The 17,366-nt window shown below is 43.8% G+C and overlaps 1 protein-coding gene across 6 annotated transcripts; it reads right to left on the minus strand.

Moving 5' to 3' along the window:
• Window positions 1-37: 37 nt before the first annotated feature.
• mst1rb (macrophage stimulating 1 receptor b) lies at window positions 38-16,901 on the minus strand. 6 transcript variants are annotated; one of them, XM_040203748.2, is made up of 21 exons: window positions 16,696-16,899; window positions 12,392-13,698; window positions 8,741-8,917; window positions 8,535-8,657; window positions 7,762-7,932; window positions 7,499-7,659; window positions 6,873-7,008; window positions 6,633-6,769; window positions 6,297-6,476; window positions 6,068-6,167; window positions 5,715-5,933; window positions 5,461-5,607; window positions 4,994-5,147; window positions 4,338-4,427; window positions 4,006-4,218; window positions 3,834-3,914; window positions 3,543-3,724; window positions 3,333-3,442; window positions 2,994-3,159; window positions 2,267-2,403; window positions 38-1,137 (listed from the first exon to the last, which is right to left on the minus strand). In XM_040203748.2, exons 2-21 carry the CDS (start codon window positions 13,595-13,597, stop codon window positions 906-908), a joined length of 4,122 nt encoding a protein of 1,373 aa, XP_040059682.1. In that variant the 5' UTR covers window positions 13,598-13,698; window positions 16,696-16,899; the 3' UTR covers window positions 38-905. The 6 variants fall into 6 exon arrangements, 4 of the variants coding, with proteins under 4 accessions (XP_040059682.1, XP_040059681.1, XP_040059679.1 ...); XM_040203747.2 differs by having other exon boundaries at window positions 4,006-4,221; XM_040203745.2 differs by having other exon boundaries at window positions 4,006-4,221; window positions 6,297-6,769; window positions 16,696-16,900.
• Window positions 16,902-17,366: the final 465 nt, after the last annotated feature.

A 17,366-nucleotide genomic window follows, 5' to 3' on the forward strand; every position in this document is an offset into this window, starting at 1 on the left:
GTGTGAGATCTGTTTACAGCACTGGGACTTGCTACTGTTTGTTGCTGAGACGTTTATTTGGTTTATTTGTTATATTGACAGATTGGTTGGTTGTTTCTTCCACTCATTTCACTAAAAGTCCAATCATTTGCTCTTCTGCAAAACGGTCTGTGGCATCCAGAGGGCTTTTTGGTTGGTTTTCCGAGAAGGGAAAAAACCTGGGTCATAAATGATGCACACATCAAGAATGCGGCATTCATGTGGCTTGGACCTTCTTCAGAAGCTGAGCAGCGGAAACACAGAGGTCTTCTAACAGAATGCTGCCCTCTAGTGGAGAATGCGACAAATGACATAGAGCAGTTACAGGATAGATTTCTGTGTATAAATTAACCGGTAATGTACATGGTTTGCAAGAAATTTCATATTTACTTGAAATCAAATAAATCTATAAACAAATAAATATTTAAATTTATAACAACATCATAAAGACATTGTGTCAGAAATTAAAGCAACGGGGTGATAACAGATTGCCTCCAGGATATTGCAGTCGAGGTTGTGATCCAAAATATACAGAACAATTACTGCATTGAAAAGGGATAATAGCAAATGTGGGAATGTCGTACCATAAACTTTGCTGCTGTAACAGTACACCATTTTGTAGGTAGTAAAACAACGCTAATCGGCCACCGAATTAGATTGAAAGCTCTGCTTATTGTGACACGTTCCTCAACATCGTAGGCGTAGACATAACATGAGAAGACTGACACAGACTGATACGTATACCAGCTGAAGGCATCTTACCCAATGCCCAGTAAAGAAGGGTCGGCAGCACCTCTGTGTCAGATGCGTTGCTGTAAGAAACACTTTTTTGCGCTCTTGCTGTTAGCACCAATACCATTTTAGAGTCCAGAAAGAGAGAGGGGGGATCAGGACGAGACTGAGCCGGAGTCCTCAACATCTGTGGAGTCTTTTTCGTCGGCAGACTCTGTGAGGGCGGGGTACGGTCGCGGCTGGTCCAGGTTGACGTAGGTGACATTCAAACTGATATAGTGCTCTCCCTCCAGGCTGGAAAGGATGGTGGAGACGGCCAACACCAATGTAGCAAAGCTGGGCCTCAACTCTGGATCAGGGTCCCAGCACTGAAGGATAATGATATACCTAGAAAAGAAAACATGGCAGTCTGAGTCCACTACTGTATATTAACAGTGCGCATGAGAGTTTACTTCCACATTTAGTTATCATTGTTCAGAATTCCGTTCCAGTCACTTTAAAAACACGTTTGGGGTCCTTCCAGAAGCGTATCCTCGTACGTTTTGTCAAATGTACACTCGTGTGTGCGCATAGTTTTTACAAAATCAGAACAGGAAACAACTTACTTAGGTTTAGGCAAAAGTATTTAGTAAAGTTTTGTCTCAAGGAAAAGATCGTGGTTTGGGTTTAAATAACTGTGTAGGTGGCGTTACGTGAGGAATACATTAACATTGAATTCTCATTACAAGAACAGAGGTCAAATGGGTCAAAGGCCGTTTGCATTTGACCCCTGCACCAACACTCCCGACCAGCTAGCTGTTAGCTCTGTAACTAACAATTATCTACTCACATTTACAGTCTAAGCTGAGGCGCCTTTACGGCAGCACAGTGAACAACACACACATTCCCCCAGGTCAATAAAGGATACTTAAAGCTTAGCGTTATGTTTACTGTTGGTTGTAGCTTCATATTTAGTGTACAGACATGAAAGTGAAGTGAAAGTCTTTTCATCTAGCTTTTGTATAGAAAGCTTTATAATACCCCTTTTAATACCCAATGCTGGGGATCTGCATGTGTCCCTTGGTGCTTCTTTCTATTAGGACAGAATAGTTCATTTATTCTCCATCAATCGTTTTTTCACTGTAAAGTCAGACCGGTGTGTGTGTGTGTGTGTGTGTGTGTGTGTGTGTGTGTGTGTGTGTGTGTGTGTGTGTGTGTGTGTGCGTTTTGAGTTGAGTGAAGGTAGAATATGTGTTTAGTAGATGTAAACATTAACTCCCAAGCTGCATTGTTTAACTGTGTTGGAATACTAGGTAGTGGAGAATTTACGATTCTCACACTACTGAGTGACCATGCGAACATTGTGTTATTACTACTTGGACTTTGTTCTTCCGTCTTGTAGTTGTAAATCAGTTTATTATTGCAGTATCTGTAGTAAAGCTCTCAATAAACGGAAGTTGTACAATGGATTTATGCAAAAGTATCGTGTACTATTTAAATCAAGTGTGAACATAATTCTATCACTCCCACTACTTACAAAGGGTCAGGGCAGTACTGAGGCTGGGGAAGCCTCCTGCCCTTCAGTAAGTAATGTGTTATGTCATAAGGGTCCACCTCTGGGTAGGGGCTCGCTCCCCTGGTCAACATCTCCCACATCAGCACACCAAAGGACCACTGCATCCAGAGAGCAAAGGTTACACATGAGCACCAGTACGTTGACATGATGCGAGTGGAGTGGAATAGTTAAACATAATGTTTACCATTATCATAGCTATAATACAACGACAAGGTTATGAATAAAAATTCTTGTGATCCCTTAAACCAAAGGAGTGTCTACGTGCCACTCCTCATCGTAGATCATATCTACTCTGTAACCATTCCAGCCTTTAACTCGTTTACCTGTTGTAATTTTCACATTTTGATAGGCCTAAAGAAATTCATCAAAGGTTAGAAAAACATCAGAAAAAATGTATTTCTGCTTCCGTGTCGTGTTAATCACGGAGTAGAATAGGGATTCCTAACATTTACATATACATTTACAACACTTGATGATGTACATGTAGAGGATAGCAGACGACAGATAGTTGACATTAAAAGAAAAAAGGAAATTTATTGAATCAGACACATAATTACTGCACTCAGATAATGACATTTTATATCTATTTATAAGACACGCGGCATTCGTTAAACATGTATATCCACCCTTTGACAATCACTAAAAAGCTCCTGATTGTATGTAAATCTCACCACCTCAATTTGCTCACCACATCAGACTTGGAGGTGAATTTCTGTGTCTGCAGACTTTCGATTGCCATCCACTTGACGGGCAGCTTAGCCTTCCTGTGGTCCTGAACACTGTAGTACTCCTTATCAAACACATCTCTCGCCATGCCAAAGTCTGCCACCTTCACTGTATATGACTCGTCCAGCCTGAAGACGAAGGCGAAAACGGCATTATAGTTTTGTCAAATTGGCATGTAACAGTGAAACAAGCTCAACCGAATTGTTACCATGAGACAGCAACCTACACTAAATCCAAGACAAATTCCGGCCTTATGGCAAGTAATGAAATGCTGAATCCTCCGTGCATCTTGGTGACTCACATGCAATTGCGTGCTGCAAGATCTCTGTGCACAAACTTCTTCTGAGCTAAATACTCCATCCCCTTGGTAACCTGTAGCCCAAAGCCAATCAGATCCTTGACGGTGGGGTTCTGAACAAGTCCCACAAACACAAAAAAAAGACACTTTGTAAACAGAGGACTGTAGATAAATCAGATGATTCATTTTCACTGATTTCATGCAGGTTCACACCCTTTTCTCGCAGCGTATGAAGTGTCGCAGGTCACCGTGTTTCATGTACGGTAGTACCACTAAAGGGAGTCCCTCCTGCGGCAGGAGAATGCCCAGCAGAGACAGCACATTAATGTGGTGGAAACCCTTCATTATGATCCCTTCCTTTAGAAACTGCTCCACCTCTTCAACATCTGTTATTCCTGGTGACACACACACATTAAAGATTATGGGCTCAGATCAAATGGAAGAAAGCCACTAGGATCACAGTTATGGGAAGGCTTTCTGCAGCAAATACATAATGTTACTCACTGTTCAAAGACTTGACCGCGCAGTGGATTTCTCTGTTGCTGGGGTCTTTGAAGTAGCCATGGTAGACAGTGCCAAAATGACCTACAGGAGGGAGAAATACGCATTGACGAAGCGAAAACAAGGCTTCATAACAAGTGTTTTTGTTTCAGATATAGGCAGTCGGGCTCCTCACCCTTCCCTATGATCCGCTGGTGCTTCACAATGAGCATCTCAGCGGGGATGAGAACATCCTTCACCTCCTCCAGCAGCTCTGGCCTAAAACTGGAGATGGAGATCTTCTCTGAGGGCATGAGGGGGGTGAGGGCAGGATCTATGTTGGCTGCAGCATAGCTCCGGCTGGGGAACACCACCGACCCAACCAGTGGGGTGGGAGGACTCAGTGATACTACTTGTAAAAGTCCAGAGAGAGGGGTTTATTGAGAGTTAGGAGGGTGTGTGGGTCAGAAGCAAACTAGCTGTACTGTATTACAGTGCAGTATGCTAAGTATTCCGCTAGAATGTCACCTCTCCTGTAGTCCCCAACAGGCAAGAGCTCCATGTTATTTGTCCCGGAGCGGCTAGGACTGTGGGTCAAACGGCTCTCTACCATGGAGGCTGAAAAACATGTCATAAGGTTTTTAATCATCAACCCCAGGACATGTACTTCCCATGACACACCAGGGATCCATCCATCCATTGTCAAACCGCTTATCCTGCACACAGGGTCGCGGGGGGGCTGGAGTCCATCCCAGCCAACTTCGGGCGATAGACAGGGTACACCCTGGATTGGTCGCCAGCCAATCGCAGGGCCACACAGAGACATACAACCATTCACACTCACATTCACATTCACACATCTACGGGCAATTTAAAGTCCCCAATTAACCTGATCCCCAGAGCATGTCTTTGGACTGTGGGAGGAAGCCGGAGAACCCGGAGAGAACCCACGCAGACACGGGGAGAACATGCAGACTCCACACAGAAAGGCCACTGGGCGGAATCGAACCCAGGACCTTCTTGCTGTGAGGCAACAGTGCTAACCACCACGCCACCGTGCCGCCCCACACCAGGGATGTTCTGGTTAAAAGACTTAATGCAATTCATCCCAATATTCCCCCCATAGCAGGTTCCAGTTGCACAAACAGGTCGGACCAAAGTCCACCTAACAGAGAGGAGCCCACCTTTCTTCTTCTTTCTCAAGTGTTTCATAACAACGAAGGCCAGCACCGCCCCGGCCACCAGAGCCGCCAGGATCCCCAAAACAATGCCCACCATGTAGTGGTTACTGACCCTCACCACAGTACCAACGTCATGGACCTGCCCGTTGATGGAGATCTAAAGAACAGGGTTGATCATACATAGTGGTTTGGGTTAGTTACTATTTTATAAAGAGCGCTTTAAGAGCTGTACAGGTACTGAGGATTACTAAGAGATAAACAGTACAACAGTACAAATATTTAAAAAGTAGCACATTTAAAAGAATATATGTATTTAATGTATTCAATACAAACAAATGGAGCTTTTCGTGTCATTTGTCCTGGTTGGTTATCACTTGACAGTCACAAGCACGAACTGGGGCTCAGCGTTACATGGCAGATCCCAGTAAGTCAGTCAGTAAATCGTAATCTAAACCCCCGGACAGATTTACCTTCACCCGCAGGCCCTCCCCGGGGATGGTCATGTTCTTGGGGATCCTGCAGGTGATCTCATTATCCAGGACTTTAGCGTCACAATTGACACCCGCCACTGTCATAATGATAGTCATACAGGAGCTGACCAGATTCAGCTTTTGATGCTGTGTACATGGAGGTTAAATCGACATATGAGACAATCAGTTATTTTAAAATCTATAATGAATATGGTAAATCCACTTGAATGCCATTAAATGAAAAGGGAATTTACATGTAGTGAGACTTCATCAAACCCGGGGTACAACTTCAGCACGTTTCCATCTGTTTCAAAAGGAATGGGCTCGCCATAGGGGTGGTAGGAGAACTCTTTGTTCCATAGTCCCAACGCTCCGTCCATGTCAAAAGAAAGCTGTCCTTCTTCTGTCTCATCCCTGGGGAACGCAGGAGAGATGCACTCCATCCTCGTGGGCAAGGACTTGCCGATGCACTCCTGAAACAAGACAGTGTGGTCACGCTTTTGTGGAAGACCAAAGATGGGAGAGGAATCAAGAAACTGACTGTAGGCTGACTTAACAGAATTGTGCTTTTCAGTGAATCTTCTGTAGATTACGGTGAACACTGTACCCTTGTCACAGGTTTCAAGTGGCTCTCATTGGGTTTAAAGCGGATGACAGTGCGGTAAACAGAATCCAGGTTCTCCCCCCCAATGACAATCTTCGACCCCCTGCGATTCAAGCAAACGTGAGACATATTTTCCTTTTCTTCATGTCAAAGGAAATGAAATTGCTTCCTGTTACATCTGAATTTGCAATGTGTTAAAGATGACAAAGAAAAATGAGAAAAAGTGGCTGACCTGTCAAAACTACAGTCAGGCAGGACGGCTGTAATCATCGGGTTGTCTTTGTAGTAAAACACCTTTGTGGTGAGGACGGGAGACTTATCGATAAAAACGCTCAGGGGGACGTCCCTCACCTCTGAGATGGCCTGGGACAGACAGATGATGGAGGACACATTGCCTTTGGGCTCTGTGACTCTGGAGGGAGACAGAGTTTTCAGAATCAGATCCCTCGACAACTGTAACATGTAGCATGTCCAATACGATAACACGGATGATAACTTGGATGCCAAGTCCAGTCCAGGGGTCAGCCTGTGGTAGTGGGATGAAAACGGATGCAATGTGTTTCCAGACCTCTTTATAGGACAGGGCATGTCGTTGAGAGTAACTTTTCTGGTCCTCCCAGCATCCAAGTGCGGCCCAGTTATTGTGATGAGTGTGCCCCCAACACGAGGTCCATAGTTGGGCTGGATTTCTGTGATGTTGGGAATCTAGAGGAACATAACCGATTCCCCAGATTAAATACTTTTTAGGAGGATTTACAGCTTGTATATCTAAATGAGGATATTAGTGTATGACAGCAGCAAAGCTTACCACAAATGTGAATCCTGGCATTTCTGCCTTCCCGTCAATAGAGTAACGTCCCTCCACCTTGCCCTCGTGCACCTCCACTGTAATGTTAACTGGTTTGGACAGCTCAATGGACCCAGAGCGAATCTTACATACCAAGCTGAAGAGCAGCAACACAAAACAAGTGTGTGGGTCCCAGATTAGATACGGTAAATTAGTTCAATAGTTCGCTAAATCTCATCAAAGCGTCAGCTGTGCCTCATGTTCTGTTGATCTTTTTGGGTTTTCTCAGTACAGCCTCACAGATGCACTAGTGTGGCTGTAGACTCATAGTGGTTAACTGAACATGTTGTTGTGTCACACAAAGATATTCCAACACATCAGTAACCCGAGTAAGCATCATAGGGCACATATCATGTTTTGACGTTTTGTCGAAGTCAAGACACTTTTTCAGTCAGCAAGAGGTCTACCTCAGTAGACCAGATCCCAGTGCAAAAACATTACGGGCTGTTGTTACTTACGCAAATTCTCGTTCGATTTCTGGGGGGAAAAAATACAAGCCTTTTCTTTTTACAAAAGGGTACATTTATCCCATCATTTCTACAACAGATTGGACTTGGAAGCAGAACAAGGTCTGTGTGGATACTCACTGTGTGTTGTTGCTTTTGACTGGAAGCACCGTACATGGAGTCTGTCCCAGTCGGACCTGGTGGGATCTGGAGGTGATTGCAGGTTTCAAGGGAGACTGGAACTCCCATCCGCACACCGTTAGCTCTGTTTGACCATCAGGAGGAGCAGTCCGTGGAAAGAACTGCGTCAATAAAGCAGAATACACAGTGCCACCTTAAAATGAAATGTTTTCATTAGTTGGACAAGGAGACACGTGTATCCTGCATTATAGAACAAACCTCACCCCAGTGATCCCCGGCTGGCACGACTCGTTCCTCCAGCGACTGTGACACTCGCTCTCCCAGGAGCACACTCCGGAGCACCAGCCACAACCCATGAACTTCGGTGCCGTCAGGCACATGGCACAAGTCAAGAAGTGTTGACAGCCCGGCCCTTTCTGGGGCACCTGAATCATCTGAAACAGAGGGGTCACATATTCATTCATATGGCCTTGTACTGCTTCATTATTAATGTGGCTATTACTATAACATGTAAAGCGATACTGGGCCTCGTTCAGTAGACACCTCCTGGTAAGGGGACGTCCAACACACTGCTCTGATAAAATAACACAAGGTAAAAGTCCAATGTGTTAAGACCAATGTGAATACTGATCCATCACCAGTTTCTAATATCTACACCGCTGCAAACTGTAAAGTGATAACAACTTTATCTATTTGCTTTTGGCTTTGGCCACCAGTTCAAGCTTACAGGGGTTGTAACCTATTCCATCATATAAAGGGAAGAGAGCAGGAAAACATCATCTTCCCAAATCATTTGCTATTGTCTTTGTGTCTAGTCTGTGGGAGTAAAGTTAGGTTGGGTGAGGTTACTTTTATTTGGACCCATTGGTAGACTTGGATTACGATAGAGAGCGAGGCATCCATCTCGACAGACATTACAAACAACACAGACAACAAGACAAACATGATAAAAGTACAAAAGTTGACCCTGAGTGCCTTCTGATCAGATGCCAGAGCCTTTGTATTTCACTCTCATTTCATGGGAGTGCTCTTGTACCTTGTCTCCAACCACAAAGAGAAGATACTCTGCTGAGTAAACAGCAGCAATAGACGAGACTCTCTGGTTCTCTACCAAAGAGTAATTGGCAAAGATTAGAGGGCTGGATCTTGTCAATACAAGCTGTCAACACAGACAAAACATGATTATTAGTAGTGGACCATATACAATGGTCAAGTTGGGACAAATACCAGATGACAGTGTACCTGCAGCAGGCGTCCGGTTGAGGTGCCAATATGGGCAACGGTCTTGTTCTCTATAGTTGTGACCAGCAAGGATGTGAGCAGGACATCTGTCATCTGCCTGTTGAAGAGGTCCACTCTGTAGTAGGGCTTTGACATCATAGTAGGATGGTCCCTGCATGTGGCATTGTTCTCCATGCTCTAGTACCAAGGCAACAAGCAGCAAAGGACATGGAAGTAAGACAATGAGGAAGACATCCGAGTCTAAAACAGGTGGCAAAGGCTTTTAAATACAGAACAGCAAATTATAATATTCAAATATCCACCAACTACACACTGAGATGTCAAGGAGATGAACGTGTAGGAACAAGCCAGTAATTGGGCGTTGTACTTTTATTTTATTCTTTTTATCCAAAATTAGCTTGACAGCTCAGAGCATGTATTTGTGAGAGATTCACATTCTCAGTGGGTAATACTTCTTCTTCTAAAAGCGCGTAGTGAGACAGGCCTGGCTGTTTGCTTGTGAGCAGGATGAGCTACGAGCTTCACTGGTCACCAAGGAAGTCCCCGGCGCACCAGGAGCACAAGGCAAATCTGCCGTTATAATACCATCATTTTGTGATCTAAGAGGCCATGATAAATGATTATGTGCTGCGCTGGCGACAGCAGGATTGCTGCAGACACTCAGCTGAACGGATCACTGTTTGGATTAGAGGCAGGCCTCGGGTAAACACCGGTTCATATTTTCAGGGCACAATATAACGACAAAGACATTTCCCTTTCTTGTCACATAAAAGGGGATACAGGTTTCCTGAACCATGAACCGCATATCTTACTGACATTAAAATAGAAAAAGTGACTAATCGGGTAGCTTAAGGACACACAACAAGAACACAGAGAATAAGTGTGAACATGGACAAGACAAATGACTACTGACATATGTTATATCCTAAACTAAAACACATTTTCATATTTTAGTGAAAGCTGCAAGTGGTCTATGATCAAATGAATCACATGCTTGCATTAAAAAATGTATCATTCTACATTATAGAGAAAAGGATGATGTTGTTGGCACTAAATGTGTTTTCATCTGCAGAGAAATGGAAGAACCAGGATTTCAGAAAATGGCACAATCCCGCTGGCATTCACCCTCTCAAAACAGAGGCCTCAGGAGAAAAGTTCACTAGTTCCTTTAGTTTAAAACTAAAGTTAATTTTTCAGCTTCTGACTCACAACTCTGACTTTCTTACCACATGTTCTACGACTCAGCATCAGAACTGTGGTATTATTGGTGCAATAACATCAACGCAGCTTTGGGACCTCAACTTTTTACTCATACTGGAAGTCCCTTCCCATCCGCCAACACAGAATAACGTAACATTAAAAAGTTATATTACGGGAAATATGCACAGGTTCTGGAAATACAGTTTCCCAAGAGTATTACAACAATAAACCAATGTAGTCCTACTCTGAGACGTTCCGAGGGCTCACCATGGCCTTAACAGGCTACTGAATACATTCACATCCCTCATTGCAGTTATGACTGACGTGAGATCAAATCTTAAAATAGTTTTATCTTCTTACCCTCTTCCTGTTTGGCCTGAGAAATTCACTCAAGAAACGCAGCCCTCAAACCTCACTCCCACCTGGCCCATGTCCAATTTCCATTCCAACATTCTTCCATCCTTATTTTTAAATTAAAAAAGCAATCTGTAACCCTGATTTCTTAAATTCAACAGTGAGTGCTCACTAAATGATGATGCAAGTGGTTCTGGTTGCATTCCTTGGCCAGCTGTCATGCAAACAACAATAATGGTACCTGATAGGAATACAAAAAAGTTTCCAGTTTTACGGTAAGACTAAACTCAAATATCGGGCCAAAGAATATTATTCCAATCAAGAAAATAAAAAAGCCTGAGATGCAGTTACAGTTTTACTTGTCTGCTATCCGGCTATTCTCTTCACTTTCAAAACCTCCCCACTGAGAAACATTCACTGTGTCAATTGCGTTTTTGGGGAAATACACGTTCGGTTTTCTTAAAACCCCAAAATATATATTTTTCCCAGAATGTCACAGAATAATTTCTTGAAGAGGAAAGGTTAAAAGATGTTTGCATTTATTCTATGCTATGAATAATATCTCAAAGGCACATTTAATTCCCATTTCTGTTGACAATGTTTCCCTGCTGTTTTTAATTGTCTTTTAATTCCTGCATTTTATTTCACTTTATTGTATAAAATGTTATGATGTGAAGCACTTTGAGTCTGCCTTGTGTATGAAAAGCGCTATACAAATAAACTTGCCTTGCCTTCACAGATACGCATGTCGTTTTCATGTTTGTTTGTTATTGTCTGTGCCAGTAGTGTGAGTGAAGTATTCTTTTGGTTGTGGGTTTACATAATTTCATCATATTTTTCCAGAATAATCCTAAATAAAACAAATGATGATGGTTACGTACTGCTTTTACCTGTTGGATATCATCTCACCTTGTTCATGTGACAACAAGCTGCCATGTAGCCTATTTTTGACACTCCCAAAGCTAGTTTTCCCTCAGTCAGTGTTGGAATGCACTCGCGTACATTCCACGGGTTCATTTGACATTTATATGAGCCGCAGACCGTCTCAATTGTTTTTGATCTTTCTGCTAACAGGTTTTCTATAGATGGACTTTTATTCCCTGATTGGCCGGACCCTTTGAGAAGCAGGAGTGCACTTCCCCTGCTATTCATTTATACACCTCAATGTTAGAAGTATAGTGCATATAATCAACAGAAAGTTATACTATGTTCTATGTATGTAATGACAGCAACAAAAGACACATGACGAGCACATGACCAACACTTGATTGTCTTGATGATCGATGATTTTAAATAAGTGTTGGCAGACTGAGGAGAGGAGACAAGCCCCACAGAATTATACAGAAAGGACTTGCATCTTTAAATTAGATTGGAATGTTCTTGCTCCATCAATCATAAAGCAGTAACGAAGGTGTTGGCTGTTTGGCTTCCTGTCAAATACCTTGACAGGCTGTCCGTATACTGACTGTGCAGTTTGGAGTGTTGAACAGGAGGCGTGTGCCTAGTCAAATAACACAGAGTAAGACTGTTTTTCTGCTGTAATGTTAATCCATTCCAAATATACAATATATATGTAATGATGCCTCTTGCGGGGATACATTTGGTCTAATTTTTGTCAAACTACAATTAAGTACCATTTTGCCATTAATGCTACATGTGGCTCTAATTTCTCATTTTCACAGAAGCCATTTGGACACGTAATGACCAGGTAAAAGGAGTAGTTGATAAACCTGAAGGTGCCATTCTATTTAGTGTCACAGACATTACAAAACGCCAGCATGCACAACACAACTTTCACTTACCCTACCATCCTCCAGTACAACACACCCAAATTGGTCTTTCCAAGTGCTCAGATCTCTTCAATATGTACACACATGTTAAGAAAGAAGACATCATGTGTTGCTCCACACCCTCGTGATGAGATTTTCATACAGGCCCTGTCAAGAAACCTGCCCTGAGAGTAATTACTTCTCTATATGACTAGCGTATGGGACGATACCTCAGACGAGTCTTGGCAAGAAAAGGTAGGAGGAAACCCATAGATAGTCTCATCCATGTTAGGGATAAATGCACTGTGTTAGTGGACGACGGCCTCACCTCATGTGGACAGCTCTCACAGGGTTGGAAATGGCACAGACCTCTGGAAAGCTGCTCTGGTCCAGACTTGCAGCAGTCATCCACCCCATCCACGATGGCTTTGTTCACGTTGTCAATCGGGAAGGCGCACAGGGCCGAGTCGTGCTCCGTCACCCCGTTGTCATCAGTGACCGCAAAAACCCCATAGAGGATGTCGTCCTCCTCCTCGGCGCCCAACTCCTCTGCCAGCTCCTTGCCTGCCTTGCCAAAGTGGGCTGCCTGGACCACGTTGTACACCACGTCCTTATAGGGCTCGCTGGCTACGTTCCTCTTCCGGCGCTTTGGTTCGAACCGACACTCCAGGATCACCTCGCGGTACCTTTTCATCTCCCATTCATTGCGTGGGAGACGGCCCAAGCGAGTCTGAAACGGAGAGGAGTCCTGATAGGGGCTCTCTCTCTGAACTGAGAGGAAGTAGACAAACTCCTGAGTAAAAAAGCTGTAGACGTATTCAATTTGGTATGTCCCCCGCAATCCAGGAAGGACAGTCAGGCCACGCACGTCCTTGTAGAAGCCATCTTCTGTGGCCAGTGGTCGACGCACTGATATGGACTTCCTTGCGTACCGCTGGGTAACGCTGTCATTGACAGTGGTGGCAACAAAGAAGTAGACAGTCTGACCCTCTTCGACCATTGTGACTTTGGTGCCAAGAGGGCTGGCCAAACAATCTGGACAGTAGGCAGCGGAATTAGAATCCTTTCTGAACAAACACTTGGAAAGGGAAGGCGACTCTCCATTTGGGTTTAGTTGGTGGAAATAGCATACACCATACTGAGAACTTCCACAAGAGTATAAAGACATAAAGAGAGTATCCAACAGCAAGACCTGATTGTTTGTCTCCTCCAGGATGTTAGGATCCTTGTCAATGTCGCACAAGTCGCATATGTGACACTCTGGGCTTCCCACCGGCCCAGTGCGGAGCTCCCACACCTTCTCCAAGCTTCTGTTGACAGCTTCGATCACATTCTGAGAGGCAATGTACACCTCCTGGTAGAGTGAGTTATTGACTAAGTTCTGGATGGTGCCACGGGCCTGAAAGAAGGGCATTGTGTAAACCACAGAGAAGTTGACTGGGCTGGGGGCAAGCAAGGGAGCGTTGGCCTGGGCTAAGGCCAGTAGAGTCTGGACACAGACACATGTCCCCCACTGTGTGGTCCAGTGGACCATGTCCAGTCCGGGGTGCACAGGGAGGCAACGGCACAGACAACGTGGGGTTACCTCCAGGTCTGATGTCGGGACCAAAGCATCCTGAACACCACCCCAGATACCTGAAAGAAGAAAGCAGAATAGGTCATTAAATCAGTCGAAGAGACACTACAGTTGAAGAGGGTAAACTCTTTTAATCAATGGATATCGCCATGAAAAGTCAACAGTTATTTCTGGATCTGGATGTATATGCTCCTGATATGCTTCAGGCAAGACAGAAAATATGAACTTTGGATTGAAGCCAGGTTCTAAATTCTTGTTTCATTTTGTTCTCAACAGCCTTATGTGTCAGGGGATGCGTGGGAAAGGCAGGACTCAAACGCAGACTTCAGACGCAGACGGGCCGCCCGCCATAGTTTCCCGGGCGGTCCGACCAGCGTCTCTGGTTTCCCTCCCCCCCGCCCCTTGTTTGTTGCTGTGCTAGTTTAGGGCCGTCTGGGATTCGGCCCTTGAGGGGGGGTACTGTCACGGTGTGGTTCACTTCCTGTCTTATTTTGTAGTTTTCTGCCACTCCCACGGGTAACTTCACTTCCTGCCTGGTCCTGTCATCCCCTGTGATTGTCGGATTGTTTCCACCTGTGTCCAATCACCTGCACCTCCCAAGTGTATTTAAGCCGTGTGTGTTGTTTGTCACTTGTGGCGTCATTGTCACGGATGTTCCCTGTCTTTTGTCCTGGATGTTCCTCGTTCCTGCCAGCCTTTTTCCCCCTGGTACTGTGTTTTTTTCTGAGTCCTGCCTTCCCACGCATACCCTGACATTATGTTTTCTAAAATACAGTATGTTTTGCAAGACCCTAGAGATTTTGTATCTTTAATTTAGTGATAGTAATAACAAGCAGACACCATGTTTCCCAGTTGATACATTGAAACAAGTCATTTTTGTATTACCCGTTTTCTGAAATGTTTCCTTTACAATGGAGAAGAAGGCATCATGTAAAGCAAGCTTTTGGTAAATTATGGAACCACAGCATACAAAATTCACCCTGGACGCTGAAAACATCTTGACAGAAAAAAATCAGCTTCTTTCAGAGCTAAAAGGAAATAGTGGATATTAGTCAAAATAAGCGTATTTCTGTTGTGCACTGAATCTGAACATCTGAGGTGATAATCCATCATCTATGTTGTACCAGATGATGATAAAAGTGCATGTGGTCATAAAGATAAAAGCTTTCTGACTCACTGCTTACATAATAAAACAGAGAGCTGCGTTGCTGGTGCTCAGCATAGTACACAGTAAATAAAACTGTGTTTTATAATGTGACTTCCTACAAAAGTCATTAACATCCGTCTGGATGTGTTTATTCTGCTTAATCCAACATTCTATCTGGTTTCTCCCCCAATTATGAGTCATTGTCTTTTATTTAAGACAACTGCTAGTAACAAACCAAATACATATACAAACACAAAGTGAGCATCATCAGTCTCTAAACGCCTAGAAGCCGAGTGGAACCTTGTTTCAAACTCTGTGCATTGTCTTATTCTGGACCGCCGTTGCTGGTGGATCATTAACTCAACACATCTCGGTAAGGCTGTATTGAAGAACCCCGGCCTCTCCACTTTGCATTCCTGTCACAACCGCTACGTGCCGTTCAGGGGGGAAAGATGTGCACGGCCTGATGGTCATAAGGACGGCGTGCTCCTTTTAAAGCCCCAGGTGAAGAAGAAACAGCTCATCTGGCCGTGCCACAGAATTTTAATCAACTCTTTTCATTTTATTAAGCAGCACCAAAAACTCCATTTTCCCTCAAATCTCTTTCGTGAAAACGTTCCTTATTGATGCTATAAGGAGGCGTACGGAAAAGTTTAAAGTCAAGTGGTCTTTGCATCAATAATTCATGGAATCCTACTAAAGAGGTGTTACATTTTAACATTGGCAGCTCCCTGTGAAACTGAGGTTAAGGTGAGAGGACATGGGTATACATAGTAATGGCACTGGTTGACTTTCTTCATGTTCATGGTTAATAAAGCAAATGGTTGAAATTAAGTTTCCATGTCCTGTCGTTCAGTGTGTTCCTCGCAGCTGAATTAAAGATGCAGCGTTCTAATTCATAGTGTTTATGTGTTCAATTTTAATCTTTTTTTAATCTTAAAAAAAATGATTACACAATTGCAAGGATCTAATTTTCTAAACATACCTCTTTTTTTTTTTTAACATCACCGACCTGCGGCAATGATCTGTGAGGCTACAGTGATAGAGATGCAGACGTTGCATTGGCTGCTCTACCCAACAGCTTTACCGGACCAATGCCTTGCTCACAGGCACATGGTGGAAGTTAATGAGAGCATCTCTCTTTGATTGTTGACTGCTCAAATATCGAAGTTGAGGAGGTAATCTGCTGCACAAGACACCAACTGTGAAAAACACACGGTACCCCAAGGACACATGAATCAATTCAGCAGCAGGAAATGCTTACCGAACCAGTACAGAACCACCGAGACCATCCAGAGTGGAGCGACACACTACATGCACTGTTTAGTTTATTTGGAGACATGTACGGATTTCTCTAAGTTTATCCTTCAAAAATGATTCATCCAAAGGGTCAATTGGACATCACGTATATTCTCAGAATTGCACAACAGCTGCACCATTTTCAGCCGGCTGTTGTCCTTTTTATCCCTTTTCTTTAATGATCTCCATGTGCGTGGTCCTGTTTCTTATCCCAACAGCGTCTGCCATAAGTTCAGTGAGCTCCGGCCGTGTATTCATGCTCCATTCAACCTGTACTTACAGCTGCACTGCAATTACAAGGGCAAATTGAAATATTTCATCTCATTCTCAAATGACATGGAATAATAAATCAATAATACATGGAAGCGTTCTGTTATCTGTGCTCAACACACCTTTTGTATCCACCATCATAGTTTCAGCCCCCACACCTACGATGCAGTTAAAACTCTCATTTTAAAATGACTAAAGAGTTTTAATAATGTACTTTTTGGTGAGCTATGATATCTGAACGAGAGCCCACTGGAATATTTAGCAGAGTCAGGTTACTAGTTTGTAAAAAATAATAATGTCTAGTCTACTACATGGAAGATGAATGTTACGAGCAGCTCACCTGTGCGGGTTAGTCACCTTAACTTAGTTAGTCTGCGAGGGGGGGGGGGGGGCTTCTTCTGGTAGATTCTAAATCGCACCTCTTGATTTTTAAATTCCGTCCTCGCAAAACGCTGCAACACGTCAAATGCGTCGGTTTTGGGGTCCAGCTTCCCCACACAGCTGGAGTCGGTGCCGGTTGGCTCGGATGGGGCTCGGATGGGGCTCCGGCTGGCTCCTCCCCTCCCACAGTCAGCAGCACCGAACCCAATTAAACCTCATTGGACAGTGGCGCGCATGCGCCGTCAGTGAAGGTCGGATGGACGTGTTTTCTGTGGACGCGTGTCCCACGGCGCCGGACAGCAGGTTTCATGGTGATCGGAGTGCATGACTCGCTCGGTGTTGGTCGGTCTGACTGTAGAAATGTATCCAATTATCCTAGGACATCATTTACTGTATATGAGATGCATCAAATATGGTTCATAAAACAGGGTAATATTAGTTTACTAATACAATCAGTGAATGAAATAATTAAATTAACTTTAATTTTATTAGGTTTTTTTGCTCCACCTACTCCAGCTGTATAATCAGCATGTTATATGTTAAAGCATCAGGAACAATATTCCAAAAATATAAAAGCACAACTCTGAAAGCGACCATTGCACCCAACAAGTACTTTTGCTGCCAAAACTT

The sequence above is a fragment of the Gasterosteus aculeatus genome, chromosome 17 (assembly GCF_964276395.1).
Source record: "Gasterosteus aculeatus chromosome 17, fGasAcu3.hap1.1, whole genome shotgun sequence".
NCBI classification, from domain to species: domain Eukaryota; kingdom Metazoa; phylum Chordata; class Actinopteri; order Perciformes; family Gasterosteidae; genus Gasterosteus; species Gasterosteus aculeatus.

What these genes read in the sequence shown, in the direction of transcription:
- mst1rb (XM_040203745.2), bottom strand. Translation starts at nt 13,597, where the DNA reads ATGGTCCACTGGACCACACAGTGGGGGACATGTGTCTGTGTCCAGACT. An exon ending in GTGAGAGCTGTCCACATGAG is followed by an intron (nt 8,918 to 12,391) that starts GTGAGGCCGTCG and finishes CCTTGGTACTAG; the next exon opens with AGCATGGAGAACAATGCCAC. An exon ending in TTGATGAAGTCTCACTACAT is followed by an intron (nt 5,608 to 5,714) that starts GTAAATTCCCTT and finishes CCATGTACACAG; the next exon opens with CATCAAAAGCTGAATCTGGT.